Here is a 25,650-nt window from a genome sequence, read left to right on the forward strand (position 1 = left end):
TATCTACCGCGTTCTTATACATAAATGTATGCTGTTTTTGTTTTGGTATCATCAAATCAAAGGGTTACAAATAAGTTCATTGAGTCAGTAACTTGTGACCAGAAACATTATTTATTTTAAAATAACAAAACAAAAACACATTTGACAGATATTTAATTACTAACTAAATTTAGGTTTCGTAACAAAAGAAAATAATCGGTAAAACGAGGACAGAGCAGCACCCCTAATTTAACGAATTTGACATGTATAGGTACTGTACAGTACTGTATAAGAAGCCATAACAGCTTTGTAATAGGAAAAATAGCCATAGACTTAATCAGGAACGTGATAGTTTTGGGGTTAATAGGTAGGTACCTAGTCTTTCGACCAGTCTTTGAATGAAATCTTGCAACTAGCTAGCACAATATGTCTTAGATAGCAATTATTATCTACTTTAACTTGTGTCACGAGGCCTCATAATTACAAGAACTAGACTCAAGCGGCAAGCTTTATTAAATATGTTCGATTGGAATTTCTAATAATCATTTTATGTAATTCTTGAAACAATGATTGAAAAGGGATTAGAAGACGTATTATGCGCGTGGTTCGCATAGGTATCGTGTATTAAGGTCCAGGTGGGATTACATTAACGAGTTCATAATAGGATTACGTACGAAGCGTCCCAGTTTCGAGGCGCACCGTTACTGCCAGCCCACACCCATCGACGGCCTGTGACAATATAATGATTGTGTGTTTATCGGAACGATGCATGAAACTACTATACGGGACATATATTGACACTCATTAAATGTCGAGTCGAGATCCATTAGTCTAACGAAGCGTCTATTATGATAGCGTCGTGACGAATGAAAGTATATAATATATCCCATTATTTAAATTGGTGTAGAGCAGAGTGACGACTTAGTGTGTCAGGTACTGTTTATCGATATTTAGGGTGATTTGGGAAAGTATTCGTGAATTTGCTGACACGTCGGAGTGGTGTACACAATGCAGGATGTATCACGCACAGTAATTGAACCAGCGATGAGCCAGCGATCACGGGCCGCGTACCATTTCACTTGGCCGTGACTCACGAATTAGAACTGAGCCGAGATCGTAATTATGTTGGAGATATTTCGTGCCCACCCACTCACCCGAGCAGAGTCAGATAAGAAACGCACAAAATAATACACGATAATTGTGTCGAAATTGAAATTAAGGTCAATAATCAGGAACTATGATAATTGATAACGAGTCTGCGGTGTTTTAACAGTTCAGGCAATAAAAAAGCCAAGTAACTATATGACATTTTCCAAAACGATAATATTTTTTAATGTCCTCTTGACAATTTAATGATCAGTGTGAAGTGCGGGTTCTTTCATTTGCTGCTAATAATCAGTTTGCACCACTCAAAAGATAAAAATGATTCTATAATCTAGCAAAATAAATAACACAAAATATTGTTGAATAAAGGCAAAGCCTTTATAAATAAATAGTTATTTTAGGTTAGAAAGTGTCGCGAAGCAAACAATGAGCCCAAGTAGAGCGGAGAGCAATAGTGTTGCTCTCTAATTAACGAGATAAACGAATTTTGTCGAGGCTTTCAAGACTAATAAGAAACGCTTAGAGATATGATCTTAGAGGGTTGTTAGAAAGTTAACAATTGTGATCATATCTGGACCAAGCAATAACGGACAATTTCTGAGTGATCCTTTTAGTACATGCTGCCTTTGCTATATAAAATATTATCACAATGCTATTACACTTCCATCATTGCTACCGGAGTCATATTTCGATTTGCTTGATTTTATTGCATATTATTAATAATAAATTAGAATAGAATAGAATAGAATAGAATAGTTTATTGTTAAAATAAATTAATACAATCGTACATTATTTGTCCCGTGGCCCCACACTAGGCTAAGCCTGTCACGTGGCAGCCAAAATAAGGTGAACATAATAATTACAGTATAAACTATTCACACACACTACTCGAAAATCTGCATGGGATATTTTTGAGGTAAAACCTGGAATGACTTGTTACCAGCGCTACTTTATTGACCTATAGAAATTTATAGGTACTTTACTACTCATTGAATATAAAAAAGTAAACGACAGCTCCCGATAAAAGCAAAAAAATAGATTAGCACAATATGAAAGCGGAAATAGACCAAACATGAGAAAGAACTTTATCGAGGTCACAATGGAATTTCAATATTAAAACTCTTTGAAAGAGATAAAGCCGGAGACGTAGCCAATTGGTTAAAAAACTATAAAAGAAGCAAACTTCGGTTTTCAGTTTTTCCTGAGTCGGTTAGTAATACAATCGACCACACAAGTAAGATCGGTTACTTGAGGATGGTATTGTAGGTATCACTAGAATACTAGAATGCTAACCTTTGCATAATATAACACAAATCAAAGTGTAATAATTTGGACTTTGCACAGATGGCCAGCAATATTCCTTAGTCTTTAAACACGTGATGAATATGTAGTATTTTTCAAAACATTAACATAATTTTAACTAATCAAATAGATTATCATCACAAAGTGTAACGACACGAACAGAGCGATTTGGACGATCATACGATGCTGCAGGCAAAGGCTAGACACATACTCGTATAATATTTATGATATGTGATATGAATAGCTTGACTTTTATTTCGTCACTACTTTTAAAAAATCTCGTATCTCACGCTGCTTCTCAAAGTTAAAACGCAGTAAGTCTATATGCATTCCATACACACTTACTACAATTTTCTTTTCATTGACAGACGAAGATACAAGTTTTTTTAAAAGTAGTGACGATTTGATCCAGACCCGTGTATAATATCAATAATATGTATTGTATACTTCACAGGTAATGCACAACTTCCTATATTACAAAATTTTAATCGTTATTTCAAAAGTGCTTCTCTTAACTCCGGTAACCATAACAAAACGTCATACCTACCAAGTACCTACTGTATTTTTACGAGCTATTTAGTACAGGGTATGCGTTTTACATTAAAATCATAGCAGACTAAGTGGTACGACAAAAGTGTCAATGGGTGACGCACTCTGCCTTAATTATTTTCAGTGCACTACAGACGACCGGCCGCTTTGACCTCCAGGCGTTCGCATCGTCCGGGCATTCGTTTTGGTGCACGTTTTTATATACAGCCATTGTGTACAGAATTTTGGTCAAGCTCCTCAGCCCTCTTGCACGAATCGACGGTGCTGAAATGACGTATGTTGTATGTTGTACAAGGGGAATAGGTTTAGAGTCTGGGGTCGCTACTAGGGCTTCCAATACCGGGATCCCGGTATCTCGGGATCCCGGGATCCCGCCTTTTTTTGGGCCCATTTCAATACCGGTATTTAATTTAGCAATACCGGGATCCCGGTATTTTTAAAAACTAACAAATTATGCCAAATTAACGTAAATTACTCATCAAAAACGTAAAATTTCTGCATCATGATGGTCACTACACGCGTAAATCTTGCTTGTTGCTCTCTTTTCTCGATTTGACACATTCTCTGTTTGGTGTTTTTGCAAGATTTGTATGAAAATGATAGTTTTTTCGATGATTACCCAGATAAAGAATTAAAGTTACGCGTCAAAAGCATTCATTGAGGAGGGTCTGCCGCGAACAGTTTTTGACACATTTGTCGCACTTGTGACTTCGCACGTAAGTGTGACAGAAAAGCAACACGTCAAACGTAGTTGTAATAGGCCATAGATCCTCTGTAAACAAATCGCCTTGATGCATCTATATTGGTTAATGCAAACGAACTAACGTATACCGTAGCTACTCTATTTTCACTGTTGTACGTGTGCGTTAGTGTGTTGAACTCTAGCTGAAAACTTTGCCGTAACATTCCCGATAGTAACGAAATAGGGAACTCACTACTCAACTATCAAAATGAGGAAAATTACTTTTCTTATACGTAAATGAAGTGTTCCTATTCCGCGAAGTAATCTTTTTGATTTTGATTATCATGGATTTCCGCAAAGTAATGTGTGATTCCATAGATTATTTCTTAATGTGATTTTTAATAATCTATGTCGGACAATTTAGCTTTTTTTTTATAAATGGGCTTACTCTTGGCCACAGACTAACCAAAGCAGAGTCAAAGACGTGGCCTACGATGGAGTGAGCTCGCCCAGAAGATGCCTGTTCACTCTTGATTTGAAGGAAGGGTTATATGAGCTCGGAAATATAGCCGCCGGCAAGGAATTCCACTCCTTGGCAGTGCGCATAAGAAAAGAAGAAGCAAAGCGCTTCGTGCGGATTCTTGGCTAATTATTCAATGATTTGGTGGATTTATTTTACTAGTGCTTTAGCGCCTCTAGCGCCACGAAAAACAAAAATACCACTAAATTGTACCATAGATATTGATTACAATGTGTTTAAAAAAAATCATCTCATGTTCTAATTTCAAAAGTCAATGATGAAACTATAGAGTGTGTGTAATCGAGAAATGCTCTTAATGCTTGTTATTTAATAAAGTGATACTGATATTATAGTTAAATCTACAGTACAATTATACCATTAACACCGACTATAAAATGTAACACTGCATGAATGAGACACAGCTTCCTAGTATCATAGCCATATTAAAGAAGAGGCGACTGAGGTGGCTCGGGCATGTGTATCGAATGGAGCGGACTCGTTTGCCGCGTCAAATCCTGCTGGAAGAGGTTGCAGATGCAAAGAGACCGGTCGGACGGCCAATGCTGCGCTTTAAAGATTGCGTGAAGCGTGACATAGTCACATTTGATATTCCATGCAACCAGTGGCAACGACTGGCCGAGAACCGACCCACGTGGCGCCGTGTTATCCATGACGGTCAATCCAAGCACGCCAATGCCTGGTTTTTCTCCTTGAATGATAAACGCATGAGGCGTCACGAGCAGGCCTCTAACCCCCGCCCATCTGGGGGAGCATATACCTGCCGTGTGTGCGGACGAGGGATCCTCTCTTGAATTGGGCTATACGGCCACGAATGTAAGTGTCGCAAGGATGCTGCTTGAATCGTCTGTTATAGATGCAAAGGCCTGTTATTATTAAAATGTAAAAGGTTCTATTCCGCACGAGCTTAAAGAGAACGATTTGGCAAAAAACATGGTTTGCTATGGCCGCGTCTTCTTGCAAAATGTCCGATCTGGAGGCGATATCTAACTTACAGAATCACCTGAGTACAGATCTGGCGCTCTTTCCCGCTTGATTTTATACTGCGTCCTCAGTCCCACTCACAACAAAAATAAAGAGCACAGGGCGTAGCCGTTTGAACTATGTAGGTATACTTAAAAACAATAAAAGTTGAGCCGACTTGGCCACATAAGTTTGAAAAACCGTTTTGGGTCAAAATCGAAACTTTTTAAGTTGGAAATGTAATCGATTTGACCCATTTGTAAGAATTGTAAGTCGGATTAGCAAGATTCTGCTGTAGTATAACACGCATGAAAATTAACAAACGAGATTTTGAATAAAATTTGTTATTTTAAGCAAATTACTTGGTTTTTATATTTTCCTGATTTCAATACCGGGATCCCGGGATCCCGGTATTGAAATCGCCAATACCGGAATGAATACCGGTATTGGAGAATGTCCGGTATTTGGAAGCCCTAGTCGCTACTTACTACTTTGTTCCGACATTACTTTCTTGCTTCAACTGACAGTTTTCATACCAACAGCAACATGAACGTAGGACATCCGAAGCTCTACAATTCGGCGCAACTCAACAGGAGCAGAACGTCTACAATCATAACGTCATTGAATTAAAGTAAATCGACCGACATACAAACGAGGTAACATTTATTATTAAGTATTAGGTTCATCTTGTTTTAATGAGACGACAAAATGACTACCATGAAGTTGCACAAATATCAGACCAAATTGCTGTGAAGTTATACTATACGAGTATTAATATTATTTATTTATGGTCAGTTTATCTACACTGGATATTAAGCATATTATTTCCAATAACAAGTTGTAGGGTAAGTTTAACAATACAAGGAGCGTATTTGGGCAGTCGTGTTAAAAGATAAACAGTATAAATTCATCAGTTGCCGCGCAGGGACAGGCCGCTCACCGCTCGAGTAACACATCTATTTCCAGAACAGGACGTGAACGGAAATTAATCAATCAGCTTTCAGTGCGAATACCGGCGCTCACCCACACCCATTTGAGTCGATCATTAAATGGGTTACGACTGTAGGTACCATTCATCCCTTTACTGTTCTCGCATGCGAAGTACCTGAACCTCGCATAGTTGTTCATATATCTTTGTAAGACTTTGCCACCGTTAGAAATACATAATTATGTTTAATCAACAATTTTGACTACTTTGTAACACTTACAATCGCCACCTGAGGCGGCTCGGGTATAAGATAGCAGTACAATGAATTCATTAGTATCAAGGAGAAATTTGGACTATTTAAAGTACAGTACCTATTTACAATTGGTATTAGCATTATACTGAACTGTATCCTTTCGCTGGTAGGGGACATGTAGCAGGAATCGCGGTCCGGTGCGCGCCTCATCAGATGCCCCCTTTGAACGTCCAGCCACACGGACACCAATTTCACCTGCTCACTGGCGCATAAAGTGAAATGCTGTTCCACCTTCTCACCTATGGGGCGATGTGGCAATTCGTTATTGCTGTTTTTTTTATCTCATATTTTCGCCATCATATGTGAAGATGAACTTATAACATTATAACCATTGTTACAATGCGATGAGAATGTAATTATTGTTTAAAGATCATATAGGTATTAGACCACATTCCAAATCCGTGCCAAGGTCTTCGCTCATCTTCAGTACTACAGCGACAGTTAATCGCCATGTGTCTGCTATCGGATTACGTGACGAACGTGATATTTTCTCACGCCCGCCGTTCCGAGCATCCTATTGAGACACGGACTTAGGCTGTGACATACAGTCGCATATATGCTGCATTGGCATGGTCGCATTGATACTTTCCTGATCTCATATTACATTATATATGGTTACATGGTAAGCAACAACAACGAATTGCTGTTTTTTTTTTACATTACGTTACATCACACAAGCGTATGTACATGGCCAGTCGGTATGGGATTAACTACTTCGCGATGTGGATATGCTCTCGTTTTATAAAGATTATTTATTATATGTAAACATGTTAGCCAAATATCTTAAGTATTAAGAACATATTAGTTATTGTTAATATTTAGCCAAGTAATTAAAACCTAACCTGTATGCAGAACAACCTGTAGGTATGTCAATTTAGCCAAGGACCCATCACCACCTCACAACTGACGCTTTACACAATCAGTACTCGGCTTTAGTTCAATATACTTTCACCACGCGGCTTTACAGATGCAACCATAGGCTCGAACGAAAAGAGCGGCATTAGGGTTAGGAAACCCTGATGCCGTTCTGAAAGTGGTTGGGTAATGTCTGTGAATAGGCACACTGGTTCGATCATCACGCCTTGTTTAGTGTATTCCTAAGTAAGCTCTAGTGCAGATAAATAATAAACCGCCAACCTCACAATATTCTCACTGCACCAGTGAACCATTGTGCTGCATATTGGACGGTAGTGGTATTTGCCTAATATGCATCTAATATGTGTTAGTGCTAACTAGTAAAGACTGTATCGTTAAGTATGAAGACAACTTTGAGTAGCCGTATTTATTTGCTATTATATTTTTTTCTTATAACAAGACATGGCTTTAATAAGTCACATAATAAGGTATGCATTTTGTCCTAGAAACTCGACGTAAAGCACATGGTTTAGACAGTAATTGATAATCCTCTTGAGTACCAATTACGTTTTCGGACAAATGCTAGAAAATTCACAAACTGCGTACGATACGAAAGAAGATACGATTGTGGAAAAAAATTGTACGGTGGGAACTTCAACTACACATGATCCACAAAGCAAAATATTTGGGTATAGTCTAGCCACTGTTATTTAAAAAAAATAAAGTTTAGGATCTGTGTATGGCGGTCATTTAGAGAATGTGGCATGGCGCTTACGCTAACTCCGACTTTGATGTCGAATTTATCTATCATACAGTGTTTATATCGATCTGCACGGGTAGCATGGTCGCGCGATATACGATAAAATATCAGGCCGTCCCTATCGCACTATTAGTAAGCGCGATAGGGACGGCCGCCGCGAGATAGATAACACGTTTTGTCTATCATTAGTCTCGGACAGCTCGCGGCCATCATGTGCTAGGCCTGCAGATGTTTTATCATTTATCGCGCGACCATAATTGCCTGCCTGGTTTAGGGACTGTTCAAACACCATGAATGTCTGTTAGACTTTGGCCTATGGCAATTTTTTTTATGTTTCTCTCATCCTGCTTGCATCAAAAATTTACGGCAATCGGAAACGTTGCTCAAAAATTCCTTTTTTAAATTTTATTATATACATTCACCGCATTTATTCTGCAAGTGCCCAACTGAACAACCATAAAGAGGACTCATAAAGAATATGTTTTAGCAGCATATTAACCTTTGTCTGTTGAAATCGTACAAAAAGTCATTGGAATATTCTCAAATTAAGTCAGATAGGGGTTGCCCGAAATTTATTTGCTGGACCTTAATGAAAGTACCATAAACTCCCTAAAATAAAAAAAATATCAGACCTTCTTATATCAAATAGTGCTTACCAATACCTTCAGATCATACTATCGGAACATAGTAATACAAAATTATGCACATGTCAACATTTAGACCAGGTTTTTTTGTCCTTATACTTAATCATACTGTCCTTACGTACATCATGTATGTATCTAAGCAAGTGAATATGTTTTTCTGTTGCATGAGCTAACACATGCAGTTTACGCCATCGCAGATTTTAAAGAATGGGTATTATTTACCTGTTGACTTTTGATTGTCTCCATTACTCTTCTTTTACAATGCTTTATTATAATTTTCCAAATAATTGTTATTAGTGCGTATGATTCGTAGTCATAAGTCTAGTGATTTTAAGAGTCTGATACAGAACACTCGATATAGTAATAACTATATTTTATAAATGAGTCATGCACAGAGTGACAATTTCTTTGATAGTAATGAACGAATTGATTATCAGAGAAGCCATGTAGGTTTACAAATGTATTGCTACGAGTGCAACAAGAGCACGAGACCCTTCAAGTGCTATAGAGAATGTGTTTAGTTTAGCCACGTTAAATCAGTGCTGCGTTAACAGTGAATTGTTTCACAAGTAAAGCCATGCACATATGATTTCATAAATAATTGTATTGTGCTAGATGCATTTACAAAGAGCATAGAGTGGAACAGACCCAGCCAGTTGCACAACATGAGCGATGATACCGATGGGAGCGTTGTCACGAGTCGCGACAAACGACGTGAAATATAATACAAACTGGGCTATTTAGAACGTGACCGCGTACTCGTACCCGGCGGCGACACCCAACGATATATTTGCTGACATTGTACATGAATTTGTGTACTTATCAAAGCAAATTGTGTTACGAGATCGAAAGACAATGACGAGGCATAAATTTAGCATGTTTAATTTTGTCCCCCTCATCTTCATCACTCATCTAATCTAACGTTCTTCAATGCGAAACATAATCGAAAAGCTACATAATATTGATCTCTTGTAAATCCTAATATGTCCCCACGTCAAATAAATTTTAGGTAAAAAAAGTAAAAACAGGTAATCAATTGAGGCCAAAGACCTTTACAGGGGACAGCTCAATCACATTTTTTGCCATACGAAATTAAACCTTATTACTGAAACAGAAAGTCGATCGTATCAGACTAGCGAAAACGGTCCACATGAGAGGGCATTGTTTGGGCTGGTGTCCCTCTCGCACGTGTTGCCAGTGTTAATGAGGTTCCCATATTAGTAGTATTTTTATCTGTATATTACCTGACTTTATAACTTCTTATTTTATTTTAATGTTATATTCAAACTAGGGTTTCGATATATTTCAAAAAATTTGAAAATAATTATAATGTAATTATTTTGATGCCAGTAAATCAAAGATTTGTATAATAAGGAAATACTTTCAATTGGGTGTTAGTAGATTTAGTAGTAACTTTGAAAATTGACTGGTATCCCCAAGTGATGACGTCACTGAATAATGTTGACATTGTCAGCAAGTGCGAGAGGGACACCAGCCCAAACAATTACCTCTCATGTGGACACACTTTTTGACCTAACTAAACAATCTAGTTTAATAATTCTAAATCTATGATTGAGGCTGATGTAGGGACAAGATACCATCCCATATTATCCAAATTCTAAAATAGATACACAGAAAGTGAATCCAAACGGCCATATTCTAATAGCAAGTGACCGTCAATGTAGCAACAGCCGTCGTCGTAAGTCATCATGACTGCGAGGAAGCCGCAATACTAGTTCGAGTAGCGAAGTTTTCCACAGGGCCATAGTTTAAATCAACAAAACACGCACATACGAGATGCGCCGGAGTAGCGCACGACACACTTTGTTTTGCGTTTCGCAGCGTAACCGATAGTCCCGTTCCAATGGTTTACACAGTACGGATGAGTTGAAAGCTCAGCCGGGCCAATACAAGGGCTTTCCGATAAGAGATAAGTTTACTGAGCCGCGCACGCACAAATAATATCAAAAAACAAATAAATAATGTTCGCCGTTTTCACTGGACACCAATTACGTATTTTCAAATGTAGAACACGGACATTTATAGAACAGGCCAAGTTTAAGACTTGTTTATTCGCAGATTTCCAGGTTGGGAGCCACCGCTTTCTTTAGTCCCACGTTGCACTGTTTGCAAAATAGTAAGTAGAGGCTACAGTTAGTTATACGAGAACAACTACCTTAAGTAAACAAGTGCATTATCCTAAATGACCATATTGAGAAGACGTGTAATGTTGCTTGTTCCGCCCGCACTTTACAACTAAACAAGGAAGTTAGAGAGAAACTAGAAGCTGATGTACACTGTGTTTTATTAGTTCGTTAATTTTAAGGGCGCAATTGTTTTGGATGTAATTTAGGTTTTACCAGGGGCGGCTCACTCCGCGATCCTTTCGCCGCGCTACAAGTACATGCCGGCGGCCGCGAGTTCGCGGCCCATTTACTGGTGACGACCTTCGCGCGGCGCAATATAATTCAATGTCGTCTGCACGCGTGCGGTACGTTTGTTAATGTAGGTAAGAATTTAGAATGGCGGCGTTTTGTGAACATCAAAGGAGTGAGCCTTCTGTACTTGTACTATTATATATTCTGTGGTTTTACTTTTATCTTATAACGAGGGTGTACCTTAGGGCACAAAATATATAATAGTAGTAATAGTACTCACGGCCGGTTTTTAATTATTGTTTACTGAATATTAGCATGATGAATTTACACATTTGCTACTAAACGCAGATCCCGCATCTTACGATTTTCAAAATCATAAATGCTCCTGGCCATAGTCCGAAGTTACCGGCGTTTGAAAAATACACCGTGCAGTGTTATTAAACTATTACGATTAGTGTACCTACTTTTATTATTTACGTACGCATAATAAAGAAATCGTTTAATTTTGAATAAGGTCAGTGCGGGCAAGACCGGCATAGTTTATTTGAAATAAAGTTTGAGTGGATAAAACGCTATAATTAATGTAGTCTAGCGTAATGCGCATGGGCCTATGGGATAGCAAATTTTATATTTTACAAAGCTTTTTTAATATTTTGGCCAAATAAGGGAATTTTAAGTGATAAAAATCACATTTTTTAAGGCTCGGCGGGTTGACCGTCCCCCCGCGGTGAGTACGGGAAGACCGTCTAGTGCTTGTTGTCGCGTAATTTCATATGAGACTAGGTTCCAAAACCATGATCATTGTTATTTTACGTAATAACAGGGAAGAATGTGCTAGATAATTAATAAAATAACGTTGAAATTTTAAACATATAAGCATTTTTCCATTTATAAGGCAAGACCGGCATATGTCCCGTAGATGGGTTTCATAACCTTTTCTTTTCAGGTCCAATTTAGTCACGATATTACAGGCTCATATAAATCCAACTACTTATTTGTTTTTGAAACTTTGTTATTAAGTAAATGTAATAGGATATTAGGTACGTGAATTAGTTTGGTAACTTTTTTTAGCAATGTCTGGGTTTTGCTATAGTCACTACCAGACTTTTGTGTCAAGTGACAGTCAGCAATGTCAAATTCTAGATTGATTATTCATTTTGGAATCATCACCCCCGAGAACCTATTTGACCACACCCATGACCACTTTTGTGTCAAAGTGACAGTCAGCAATGTCAGATTCCAAAGTGGTGTTTAATTTTTAAAACAGCACCCCCGAAAACATATTTGATGACACCCATGACGACTTTTATGTCAAAGTGACAGTCAGCAATGTCAATTAACGGTCGGGTAGGCGTAAAATAGTCGGTCAAAACCGTTTTAAGGGTACCCATACGGTCCCTGTTGGGTAATGCTGTGTATAAATAATGACCAACTTGAAACCCTACTCTCTTTTGAAATATTTGTCGCCGCATTTTGCACAATCTACATATACTTAAACAAAAATAATAAAAAGCTGTTCACCTCTTATCATTCTTCACAACCATGTCACATATATTTTATTTTTACTTAATACTTTCAAATGATTTTAGTAACACCATACGAATCATTACCAAAACTGTATTTCGAAGTTAAAATCAAAAACGGTACAACTACCATATGCCAAAAACGTACTTATATATTGATATCGTTTACACTCGACTTATTTCCAATAAAGCCTAAAAAAGGTTGGCAACTCCTTGTTTATCATATGCCGGTCTTGCCTTTCTCTTTTATGCCGGACTTTCTGAGTAGGCACAATTTCTAAGTTACATATTTCAGAACATAAAACTAGAAATTGAGCGCGTTTTGAGTAAATTAATAGTACTAGTCAGAAAGAACGGTTATTAAATGACTACGTTACATATACAATATACAAATATTCCGACTGCTTCTATTTTATTTTAATTTTTTGCGGAACCATGTTGAACTCGATGTTCGAGTTCGAAACACAAATCAAGATTATTTTTAACTAGTGTTCGTCCTAGGGATATGTATTGAAGACCAATGGATTGAGGATGAAAAACTGGTATACCTTCGGAGGTGTGAGAGGCGTAGATATATAAACAATAAAGTTATAGTCAATAAACGGTCTTTCCGGGTAGACGGTCTTCCCCACACTGACCTTAAAACATCGACCATTTAGGTTAAGGTAATAAACCATTCCACATAATATTGCGTAAGCTATTTATGGAGTGAATTCCGTGAATTTAATCGGCCTTGACCGGCGTCTCCATGCCATTACATTATATATATAGTATCTTTCGAATACATCATGTTTATTGTAATGTTCGATATCATTGTAATTATGTTCATGGGTTGTTTGGTTTTCTTAATAGCTACCTGTTCATTCAGACAGTTTTCGCAAAAAAACTAATAAGGTATTTATTACCATCCGTTTTGTTTCTAGTTAATAAAGATAATAAAGATCTGCGCGCAAACACGATCAAACCATAACGCGCCATTTACCTAACACAGCAGTCAGCACACAGCACAATAGATAAGACGTTCGTCGCACGTACACGGCTATAACGCAAATGACGCTACAGCAACGGAGCGTTGACCGAGCGCCAATCATAAGAGGGCAAACAGCACGCGTCTCTATCTATCCCTCTTGCGCTCGCTTCAATATGTCATGCGTGAACGAGATGATAACATAGGCACGTGGTTACAGCAACTGGACGGCTTGAGCGGGCCGCGGCCGCCATTTTCTACTGTGTATCGCTCCTGCGAACTCGTATTGACGCGTGTTTGTAACTTGGGATACCTAGTGTAGTAGATAAACAGTGTAATTATGGTCACAGCACCTCACGATGACTGGACAGAAGAACTCTGCATTAGATTGATACACGAATACAAGAAACGTCCTATACTATGGGACCCTAGAGATCCGTTCTTCTTCAAAAAGGCCATGAAGCCTGAGGCGTGGGAAGGAATTGGCGCGGTGTTAAATTTGCCTGCAGATATGTGTAAGCATAAAATGGTAATTTTGCAATCGTCGTTTAGAAGAGAAAAATCCAAAATTATGCAGAGCATCAGGGATTCAGCCGGTAAGAATTATGATAACCATAGAATTATTGAACTTATTATTACTAGCATGTACATATATTAATTTGTTTAGTTGTACATATCATTGTTTTTTTTTGTTGTTATATGTATATATCTGCCGACTGTCAAGGAACTAAACAGACACCGACCTAATTTCTAGCACACCTACATTACATGCACGGGAAGCATGGTCGCGCGATAGACGATAAAATAGCAGGCCGTCCCTATCGCACTATTTGTAAGTGCGATAGGGACGGCCTGATATTTTATCGTCTATCGCGCGACCATGCTTCCCGTGATGGTTACGTTTGATATCTCGATGATATGGGCAGCGTATTCGATTAAAGTCAGCGTAATTTATTCCGATTTGATTGGCAAATATAAATATTTCGGTCAATTTACATAAAAAAAACCTTTTCTCAAATATGGTATGAAATATTGATTTTTTGTGCAGCGAAGTATGACGTTGCAGGTGCGGCTAGGACGATTGATAGATAATGGAATTTCATACAAACCTTGCAGGCCAAGGCCGGCAAAGTCCTCTTTTTTAATTTCCAAACACAGATAATTGTGACATAACATCCAGGTATTTAGCCAATTAAAAAAAAAACTATAAGGGGCTTTATAGACGTGCCGACTGCAACTGGTACGGGCCCTAGACAATATTTGATTTTGGGTGCGTTTTCATACAAAAAAAATTTTTTTCGTTTTTTTTTTTTTTTTTTTTTTAACTTTTTGTTTTTTTATAAGCGTATACGGGGTACCAAAGGGGAACGAAAATTCGATTATTTTTGCGCTACGACGCACCGTTTAGGAGATACAGCCATCCAAAGTTACTATTTTCAGTAGACTTTATTTATTTCATACCATGTTTGAGAAAAGCACTATACATACCTCGGCGGGAAATGGGGTTGCCCGCCTCAGACCTATCCGGCCTTGCTTCGCTCGGCCGTCTATATGTCTTCGGCCGGCAACCCCCTTTGTCCCGGCCTCTGTAGTAATGTACTATAATAAATTTTGCTGAAAGTGATCATGTTAACTTTACACGTGTTCGTTGATATTTATTTGCAGGAGACGCCAATTACACGTCTACTTGGTTCGCCTTCGAGGAAATGGCCTTTTTGATCAACAAAGATTCGGAGAGAAAACGACATACAACGGTAAGATACCTAAATTAAATCCAAAGGAAAACATTTTACACAAGGATTCTCACATGACTTACCAACCCACCTATTGCTATTTCTATTGCAAGCGAATAATGATATTGATGTCACTCTCCCAGGGGCATTACTTTTATTTTTTAATAAATATTTTTTAATAATATTTGTTTAATGGTGTGTTTGTGTTCTATTTTTCTGTTCTTCGTCCTATATGGCGAATGTTGTTAAATCTGGTTTCAAATCAAATATAGTAGTCATATTTTTCCCAAATGTAGGTATAATACGTATTGATATATTTAATATAGGTAGCAACACTTATATGTATAGGTATTTTAAAGAATGCTGGCTACTACCACAGCTCTATAATATATACCTATCTAAATAAGAAAAAGTAGGATTTTTTTGTAAACTTTAACCCATTATGTAAATAACCCTCTGTTCAAATTGCTAATTTTATTTTTAAATTGCTTTTTTTTTCGCCAGCAATTGTCAGCAGACAGCGAAGATGGACCTTCAGCTATTAAAAAATCCTTATTAGAACATTACATTGAAAAGAGTGCAGAAAACAAAAAGAAACATAAAAATTCATTAACTACCAACGTAGTTAAAGTTCTTCCAAATATTTGCCCCAAAAAACTAAATGTGAGTCAAACGAGCCACAACAGAGCCAACGTTACGTCAACAGTAGCATCTCCAGTGCAAGTTGCATCACCACCGGCGACTATGCCTCCCAAGGTACCTGCACCGAGTCGGCTGCAAGGAGATGAAACCCTTGAAGAAATAAAATCATTCACTAACTTCATAGCTTTCAAGATGAAAAAATACAGCGAGACCACTAAAAATTATGTACAACAAGCAATATGTGACATTATTTTCAAGGCTGATCAACATATTTATGACAACATGACTTCGGATGAACAGCTTAGTGGTCATCAATCTCCACAAAGAGATGCGGAATCGGAAGATGGAGACATAGAAAACAAGACAATTGATATAGGCAATGGGCAAGTTATTATAATCAAAACGGACGATAGCGATTAGTATGACTAAGGATAAGTTGAAAGGCGAATGGCGAAATCTGATTGAGAATTGTGACAGTGATATTCGTAATAACAATTAGTTATTAAAATAATGTATCTTTCATTAATAAATGACTCATTTTGTAATCATGCTATTTGTTTATTTATAACCCCTGGTTACCACCATGAGTTTGATGGAACAAAGATTGAAGTCGATTAACTATTGTTTACAAACGCAGTGCGCAATGAACTAAGTTTTTCTCCCTATGCCATTTTGAATCATAAAATTTTGCTAGGCAATTTTATACGAGAAAAATATAAAAGTACATTTTGAAGATTTCATTAATTTAAATGTTTATTTCATAAGTGCTAAAAACTTTAAAAAGGAGTGAGGGGTGGTTAAGAGTTTTAATCAAAATTTAACATGAAAAGTAATCTTGAAACCAAAGCGAATCAAATATTTTATGATAGGTAGGTATATAATTTATTATATGCGATAAAACAATTCAATATGGCATTTCAAAGCACAGAAGGCTGATGTTTAGCTAACTGCTAAACTACATTCTGTCACGATATCGTAACTATGATAGGTACTAGATGTATTACGTTCTAATGAGGTGCTGCAACGTAAGGTTCGTTAAGCTTGATTACAATGTATGTTTATAAAGTTTACAGAATGTAATCATGTAGATTGGGCAGAGGGAAAATTTGAATTTATTCGACATTGACGACCGGTCTGGCTCAGTCGGCAGTGACCCTGCCTGCTAAGCCGCGGTCCTGGGTTCAAGTCCCGGTAAGGGCATTTATTTGTGTGATGAGCACAGATCTTTGTTCCTGAGTCATGGATGTTTTCTATGTATATAAGTATGTATTTATCTATTTAAGTATGTTTATCGACGCTTAGCACCCATATTTAGTACAAGCTTTGCTTAGTTTGGGGCTAAGTTGATCTGTGTAAGGTGTCCCCCAATATTTATTTAATTTATTTATTGGAGTTAGTAGAATTACAAGGCTCATTTCATATGAGTAAAAAATGTTAGAGTTCGATTTTCGGTCATAAATGTGTGTACACAGCTCCGAAAAGATATAAATTATAAACTAATTTTAGTTTTATTACAATTTTGGTGTATCTCTCACGTTGACGGTTATCGATGTGATGCGTATATCGTTAGTAATAAACCAAAAAGTCGCCCTAAACATGGTTCTTTAAATCAAAACGTAAAAATTATGCTCTTGTCTTTAAAAAAAATGCAGCAGTTTGGCAGAGCAGAAATCTGGTAGTTAACTAAATTTGTCACCACGGCGCGATTATGGCGGCACACGGCAGGTTAATACAAAGCAAACATTGAGAAATGAGGCCACAAGGGCCATGCGAAGTTCGAGTACCTACGAAAGTGAACCACGCCGCTCAAGGCTGACCGGTCTCCTCAAACCAAGTGACCTTTACGAGTATTCGAATGATATCCTTGTTCCCACAGATTGTAATTTGCTAAAGGTACAATGATTCGATATTCGCGACAAGATCAGTTCAGCAGTGTAAGTATGCAATTTTAATACTGGATACTTCAAATTAAGAACCGATGAGACAATTAAGTTGATAGAGCTGTTTAATACATATGGGGGATGTTTTAAATGACTATACAATATTATGTCGTTAAGAAGAATATTATAAATTACCCGGTTACTGTAAACCGATAAATAATAGTCAATTTTGCAATATAAATAAATAATATAACCTAGCGTGAGACAAGTTACTGAACGGTCTATATTACGAAGATCTCGAAATACGTATAAACGGTTGTAAACCGAAACTTATAGATAAAATAATAGCAAAACCTAGCTATTTTTGATTATGTTTTTTATTTCCGCTACCCAAAGGTTGTCTGGTAGAGATCGCTCTTTAGCGATAAGACCGCCTGTTGTCTGCCTCTATTGATAATCATTTTTTTTGTCTCCAATGTATTTTTTGCTGAGGTGTGCCAATAAAGAGTATTCTATCTATCAAAACGATTGTATGAAATGAGCAATTGTGACATTAATTTTTGCAACGAACACTTAAGAGTTAAGTATAACAATGATAACCACCGGCACTACCGCTAGTCGTACAATTCGACAAGAGATGAAAGAGTGGAAGAATGAATGTACTTTATACCTTTTCTTTTCTATTGCCTGATTCATTGTGAGATGCTTGCTACACCAAACCAATTTGTCAATATTCGAACCCTGGAGACCAGACCTGCTGTTTCGTCAGCAAACCGGGATTTGGGCAGTTGCTTCAAAAACACAAACCTATGTTAGGTATAAGTGTAATTCTATAAATAGAAATCATGCACACCCTGTTGCTGATAACAATGTACGTATGTATAAGTTACAAGGAAATAACTGTACGAGTTTTAGTGTGGTTATTTTCCTATGTTTGCTCGATGTTGAAAAAAGTAAAGTCGGGCTTCGTTCGGGGACAAAGAATTTTAAATTATTAAAACCGACTGGAGCAAATGAGGGTGAGCGTTAAGCACATTCTGTTGTCCATGAAATTATTATTTCACGAGGCGACTTCTCTCTGTGTGCTTTTATAGCGATCTTATTTGTGAAAAAAATATATAGTTTTATGTGTCTGTGCAAGTTCTTTATTCCTTTGTTTAAGTGTATATTGCTCATTTGTATTCAATGCGATATCTTACAGTATTTACCAATACAAAGTAATAAATACCTACCTACATTTGCTGGACTAGCCAAGGTCACAATCGCTTCGACAACGAAACGCTTAATACAATCTGTCGGTCGATTGATCGACAAAGAAGAAGATTTTCCATAAGTTCCATATTCGTAGGTCAGTGACAGTTGCGTTAAGGTCGCCACGGAGTGAGGCGGCATGTGCCTTGGCTGGGACCCCGCCCTGGGACTTAGAGGCTGAAGCTCTGGCAGATATATATTGGCAAATTTCGGAGTCAAGAGCTAGAAATCAAGAGCCTATGTTCGAGGAAGTAAAACGTTGGAGAATGGATGCTCGTGATGCTGTTCTTCGTGAATGGAGCGACAGGCTGGAAGTTCCCACTGCCCACTTGACGGTGAACGCGATTCAGCCTGTTGTAAAGGAATGGGTTGGGAGACAATTCGGGGTCGTATCGTTCCATCTCACACAGGTGCTTTCGGGTCATGGGTGTTTCGGCAAATACCTGTGTGAGAGATCAAAGAGGGAGCCCACGCCAGCGTGTCATCACTGCAATAGTATAGAAAATACGGCGTAGCACACGCTGGCGGAATGCCCAAGCTGGGATGAGCACCGGAATGATTAAGTTGCGGTGGTTGGAGGCGATTTATCATTACTGGCCATCATTAAGGCGATGACCCAAAATAAGAAATGCTTTAAAGCCATGATCTCATTCTGCGAAGCTGTCATGGCTGAAAAAGAATTGGCGGAGCGCGCACGGAAGAGGACGTCGATGCTCAATTGCTCACCCGTTGCGGCGTAAACGAGCTGGGCGGAGGCGGAGGCGGGTCGCCCATGACCGTCGCTTGCCGCCTTAACGAGGACCTTTGGGTGGCAGCCACGGGGACGACTGTCACCTGTTAGAAAGAAGGTCCCCATGGTGAGGGGCATACTTGGATGCCTCTTTACTGGCGGTTGATTGTTTGAGGCACTGGTCCCACCGCGAGCTAGTAAGCTATGAGCTATCGGCTATAAAAACGAACAAAAGATAAGCACTCCCGTGCAAATAAAAGAGACACGGCGATGTTTCTAGTTACTCGCCCAGCGGTGAGCTATCAACATCGCCGTGTCTCTTTTATTTGCACGGGAGTGCTTATCTTTTGTTCGTTTTTATAGCCGATAGCTCATAGCTTACTAGCTCGCGGTGGGACCAGTGCCTGAAGGAGCTTAATAGCCGTTTGCTGGGGGCATGGTAGTGTTCACCTGTATTTCCCATGTCCTCCAAAACAGCATCGAGGTGTAAGACGGGGGGGTTGTTTAGTGGGTAGACTGGGTTTCAAGGAGTCCTACATCCTACATAACCACTCGGGTGCATCCCCGTTTTCTAATTTCGCAAAATTATAACTTTCAGCCGTTATGTAAGATTTTGCACGAGAAACTACTCCTACTAATTGAGACAAGGATGTCATATGAATTACGTAGGTACTTTTTTTACAATAATTACATATCTTCGAATTCGTTAGCGACTAAAATGCCATTGAGACTTTGGTATTGTTGGTAATAAATAAATATTATATTGTGTATGAAATACAAAACCTATATACCCCATCGCGTGACCAGCCAGAAATGTCAGACAATCTAACAAATCGAGTAACCCACAAGGGGATCACGTGACAAGATGTCATTGCTCAATACGAGTAGCTACTTCCATCATTATTAATAACATTTATTCGCACTTGCGAGTTTAATTTGAAAAAAAAAGTTAATATCGTGCGATATACAACTTGGCACCAACTTAGGCGCATAAAATAAGGTCGTTAAAATGAAAAACCGCGTATTGTTCGAGATCAGTGAGTATTCAACATATTGTTATTGTACAATCGAGCAGCATCCCGCATCCATAAAATATGATCAAGGCAGCGCAACCGCAGCAAACAGCGCGGGTGAAAGGCTAATACAGCAAACTATAATACAAATCACAATTACGCTGCAACATTAGCCAAGATCGCAATTGCGACTGCGAACGAAGACTTTCCTCTGAAGAGCATAACAAAGGCTACTCGGATTCGCGTTGTGCTGATCTGCTGATGCTGTTGAAATTCAGAAAGCAATTATGAAGACAGTACGTATATATTTCATGATTTAGGTAAAGGGACCCCAACCAACTAGTGATATTGCTTCTGTATAGAGTTTTATGTTCCTGGATTCAAAGTGCTTTAACCGTCAAAGGTATTGTATAAAGCATTTTACTAAGCTGTTGACATCTTATTCTAGCGAAACAATTGTCAAATTACTCCATCAGTGGTTCCCAAGTGTTTGGAGCTTTTTGCGTCGTTCGTGACATGTGACTTAGGAACAAAACAAGTGAAGGCAGAAACAATAAACAATGTCATCCGCCGTACGCAAATGTCCTTGGCCGTTATGCAGGAGAATGTATGAAATGTTGCAATACGTACGAACTGAGCGTGGTGGATGATACGTATTTATTACTTATATTTTTTTAAGATCCTCAATTAGGAAGAGATCACCGCATATAACGACACAGAATCGGCTGTTCATAAAGATGTATTAAAGCTGATGAATTTTTTATTTGTGAGTTCAAGCAGTTGATGCAAAATCGACGATCGGAATCCTGAGCTAAATCGCTCTTTTCGCATATAAATAAATTCTTGTTTTATAATTAGATGCGATTCCGGGTCGATAAGTGTAGTGATTTCCTTAGGCTATGCATGCAGTTCGGTGTAGAGCGCTACACCGCTAGAAGGTTGCGTTGCGGCGACCGAACGAGGGCATCGCCTTATCCGCCGTACCCAAGGTGTGCAGGCATATAAGCCTACTTCTTGGCACTATCAGTCCGAAACAAGATAAATGCTAATCATGACATTGATTTGTGTGTGGCCTTTTGCAAGTTTACGATCTTAAGTAGATAAAACTGTTAAAATCTTACCTGATTCGTTCGTGTAGGCTAGAAACCGGAGAAAAGCTATTATTTTGCAAGCAGTTACAATACAACCAAATTTAAATTGTTATATAAACAATTAAACATACTTGACTCGTTTCAACAATTTCAAGCAGTCATAGGTGGAAACATACCTGTAAAGATAAAAAGAACCAGTTTAGTTATCGATTCTTCGTTGCAACTCGGGGCACAATTAGGACTCTTCGATTATAGTCAATTATAAAAGACATTAAAAACTATATGTTAATTCACCGATATAACGCTTAGGAATAGGAATATAAATTTGTAGCTCTAGGTCGTAAATGCTATTAATTTTTCATTTTAAATTGACGAAAAGTAAACATAACTCGCCTGACCAGAAATATGTATATGACTATTGTCAGGAGGGCGCTGTTATTCTGATGTATGGAGTGGCAGTTCAGTATAGTATGAAGAAAATCATACATATAAAACTCCCGTGAGACTCATACATTTTAAAAATATTTTAATTTATGTCGCGCTCTCGACATGTAAAGGCGGGGTGTCGCTACTCTTGAGAAATTGAACCGAAACATGTCGAACGCTATATCGACTTAATACGTTAACCCGCTTAAAATATTTTTAAAAATATCAATAATCGGTGTGAGACATCATGTGACACAAATTCCTTAGTACCAAAATATCAATAATCGATGGTGTTTAAATATAATTAAAAAAATTAAATCGTTTATACCTAACTACTATAATTACGCAAAATCTTTTATACTGCGACAAAGTCTTTGAAAAACTTTTTAACAAAAAATAAAACCGCCTTCAAAAATAAGCGCGTTACAAAACACGGAGAAACTAAAAAGCCAAAAATAATAAACCTTTCAATTCAGATTTCTTATCGTATTGCAATAAGCTAAACATCCAAATTATAAACAAATCAATTATTTTTGTAGTCGGTACCAGACCTGTTCGTCGCCTTGCTATTGCCTGTTTGCCCCACCCAACCATACACAGGCTGGTACCGACTCCAAAAATAATTGATTTGTTTATAATTTGGATGTCTAGCTTATTGCAATACGATAAGAAATCTGAATTGAAAGGTTTATTATTTTTGGCTTTTTAGTTTCTCCGTGTTTTGTAACGCGCTTATTTTTGAAGGCGGTTTTATTTTTTGTTAAAAAGTTTATTTATTTGTTGATTTTCCTAGTGATATTATATGTATCAGTCCGAATACATGTACAGTAGTGAAAGAATTATCCTTTAACTCCTAACCATTGAGGAGTTGACCTTCCATCATCAGCTCAGCCACATAAAATTATTACCATCAGACGTAAATACTGGTGTACCTTTGAAAAATAGACTAAAAACATTACATGTGCCTATAACATTTGAAGAGTTCCCTCGATTTCTCCAGGATCCCATCATCAGACCCTGACTTGGTGCCAATGGGACCATCTCGGGGTTATACCGGTTCGATCAAAAAAAAAATTTTGAAAATCGGTCCACGATTCTCGGAGATATCGAATAACATACATACAAAAAAAAAAAAAAAACATTCAGTCGAATTGAGAACCTCCTCCTTTTTTGAAGTCGGTTAACAAAAAAGTGCCACTTAGTCCCCCATAACATAACACCGAAGAAAGTTCCCCTTTCCAAATGGGTGATCTGAAAGATAAAATTTAGTGTTTCAATAATAAGATTCTCTCTCTAGTCGCCTTCCGTTGGCGCAGTAATTGTAAATAGATACAAGATAAATAATATCAGGGCAGTCGCTGCGAGTTTCTTTGTAATAATAATAGGGCATTCGATGAATGTCGCGCCGCGTTAAGGTGCGTTTAAACGGCGCGTGTTAGCACGATCTTACGCAAGCCGAGCCGTCCGTGTAGATGCGGCTCGGCTCAATACGAACGCGAGCCTGTGCGTTTACACGGCGCGAGGTAGCACGATCCTACGCGAGCCGAGCCGTCCGTGTAGATACGAACGCGAGCCTGCTCGCGCGGCGTGGCGGCACATCGCGCTGTTGAAGCGCCGTCCGCTTGTCCGTTCTGCAATATGAATAAACAAAAACGCCTTGCTGCAGCAGCAGCTACTGTTATTTTGCTCGGTAGTGAACATTTACTACAAAAAGAAAGACGATGGTGGATTCGTGTCCACGCATCGTGGACATTGTTGCGATTTTTGTGCCCTAGATGTTTTGGGTTCCATATTGATGGTTCCTCTTCATAGACATAGACATTTTATTAATGATATTATAAATATTACACGTTCATCAATAAAATTATTTAACAGCAATTAAATTAAGATTATTACAATTTCAGTCTAGTTATAATTTCGAATATTTAATTGAAAGATGCATTCATTGATTATATTACATATGATATGTCATTTGGATTTGTTAATTTGATTTTATACATAATTATTATTTTATTCTAATATAAGTTATTTGGTAGGTCAAAGAAATCTTTTATGTCATAGAAGGAGTACTCTAAGAGCCACCTTCTTAACTTTTTTAAAAATTGGTGGGTACTGCCTGCATTTTTTATTTCTGCTGGTAGTTTGTTGAAGACTCTAGGTCCTATGTGAGACATGATTTTAGACGACTTAGTCAGTTTGGTAATATGAGTTTGGAGTTGATTTTTCGAGCCCTGTCTGGTGCGAGTGATTTTTTTGAACGGGTAAGAGTCCAAATTTTCATTGACGTGCTTTGCCACGTCGTAAATGTACTGAGAAGGCAGTGTGAGAATATTGTTCTTTTTGAATAGGTTTTGAGCCGGAGTACGAAGTGGAACGGAAGATATAATGCGGACAGCTCGCTTTTGCAGAATGAAGACGCGTCGCCATTCGGCTGCCGTAGCCCATAATTCTAAACCGTAACACATAACTGAGTGAAAAAGTGAGTAGTAACACGAACGGAGTTCTTTGGAGGGTAGGACTCGGGATAGTCGACCCAAGGCATAGCATGCACCAGATAGTTTACCACATAAATTATCTATGTGAGCGTCCCATTTGAGACCGGAATCCAGTGTGATGCCTAAAAATTTGCTGTGTTGTATCTGTGGTAGTGTAGTGCCATTAATGACAATGTTAAGCGGGTCGGGAGGTCTCCCACCAAGGTTAATGTGGAGGATTTGTGTTTTGGTTAAGTTTAACACTAAACCGTTTACGCGGAACCAGCCGAGCAATCTATCCATGTCGGACCTGAGGAAGGCTTCCAGCTGCTGCACTGTGTTAGCCGTGATAATGTTGCATGCATCGTCCGCGAAAATATACATGTCTCCGCAGACGGCGTTAGGGAGGTCATTAACCTGAATTAGGAAACACAAATTAGCAAGTGAAGATCCCTGCGGAACGCCTATTTCAACGCCACCATAATCAGATTTAACCTGGCCAATGATTTTTTGAAGTTCGTTGAAGGGCCTTACAGTAATAAGATTGCTCGGCTTTAGTCAGTGATTCCTCAAGTTTTAAAGATAAAGAAAGTGTTAACATAATCATAATCATATAATATAATTCAATAAAGCTTTGAATCATATCATTGCTCCACTCCATAATTCGAACACATAAAAACACCGATAAAAAACTTAAAACTCGACTTCCGTTGTCGCGCGCTTTGTACCATCTGTTTAGACGGCGCGTATTAACACGAGCCGAGCCGAAGATGGCGCGCGCGCCTTTGATCCGTGTCGAAAAAACCGACAAGTGATGGATCGCGCGAACTTTGCCGAGCCGAGCCGAGCCGCGCCGAGCGTAGCTGTTTAAACGGCGCGTGGCGCGCCGGATCACGAGCCGAGCCAGGCTCGGCTCGCGTTATCG

General features: G+C 38.4%; 2 protein-coding genes across 5 annotated transcripts in view; one reads left to right on the forward strand and one right to left on the reverse strand.

Annotated features, from left to right (window-relative positions):
* Window positions 1–25,650, reverse strand: part of LOC125240432 (CCR4-NOT transcription complex subunit 6) — a 192,018-nt gene that overhangs the window by 60,463 nt on the left and 105,905 nt on the right. The window lies entirely within an intron of this gene.
* Window positions 13,587–16,391, forward strand: LOC125240448. Its single transcript, XM_048148345.1, has 3 exons — window positions 13,587–14,081; window positions 15,151–15,239; window positions 15,723–16,391. Exons 1-3 carry the CDS (start codon window positions 13,826–13,828, stop codon window positions 16,278–16,280), a joined length of 903 nt encoding a protein of 300 aa, XP_048004302.1. The 5' UTR covers window positions 13,587–13,825; the 3' UTR covers window positions 16,281–16,391.

This window comes from Leguminivora glycinivorella, chromosome 2 (assembly GCF_023078275.1).
Source record: "Leguminivora glycinivorella isolate SPB_JAAS2020 chromosome 2, LegGlyc_1.1, whole genome shotgun sequence".
Classification (NCBI taxonomy): domain Eukaryota; kingdom Metazoa; phylum Arthropoda; class Insecta; order Lepidoptera; family Tortricidae; genus Leguminivora; species Leguminivora glycinivorella.

Excerpts from the sequence above, each read along its gene's own strand:
- LOC125240448 (XM_048148345.1), top strand. The coding sequence starts at position 13,826 with ATGGTCACAGCACCTCACGATGACTGGACAGAAGAACTCTGCATTAGA. Across the intron at positions 14,082-15,150 it reads GAGCATCAGGGATTCAGCCG|GAGACGCCAATTACACGTCT; the intron begins GTAAGAATTATG and ends ATTTATTTGCAG. Across the intron at positions 15,240-15,722 it reads AGAGAAAACGACATACAACG|CAATTGTCAGCAGACAGCGA; the intron begins GTAAGATACCTA and ends TTTTTTCGCCAG.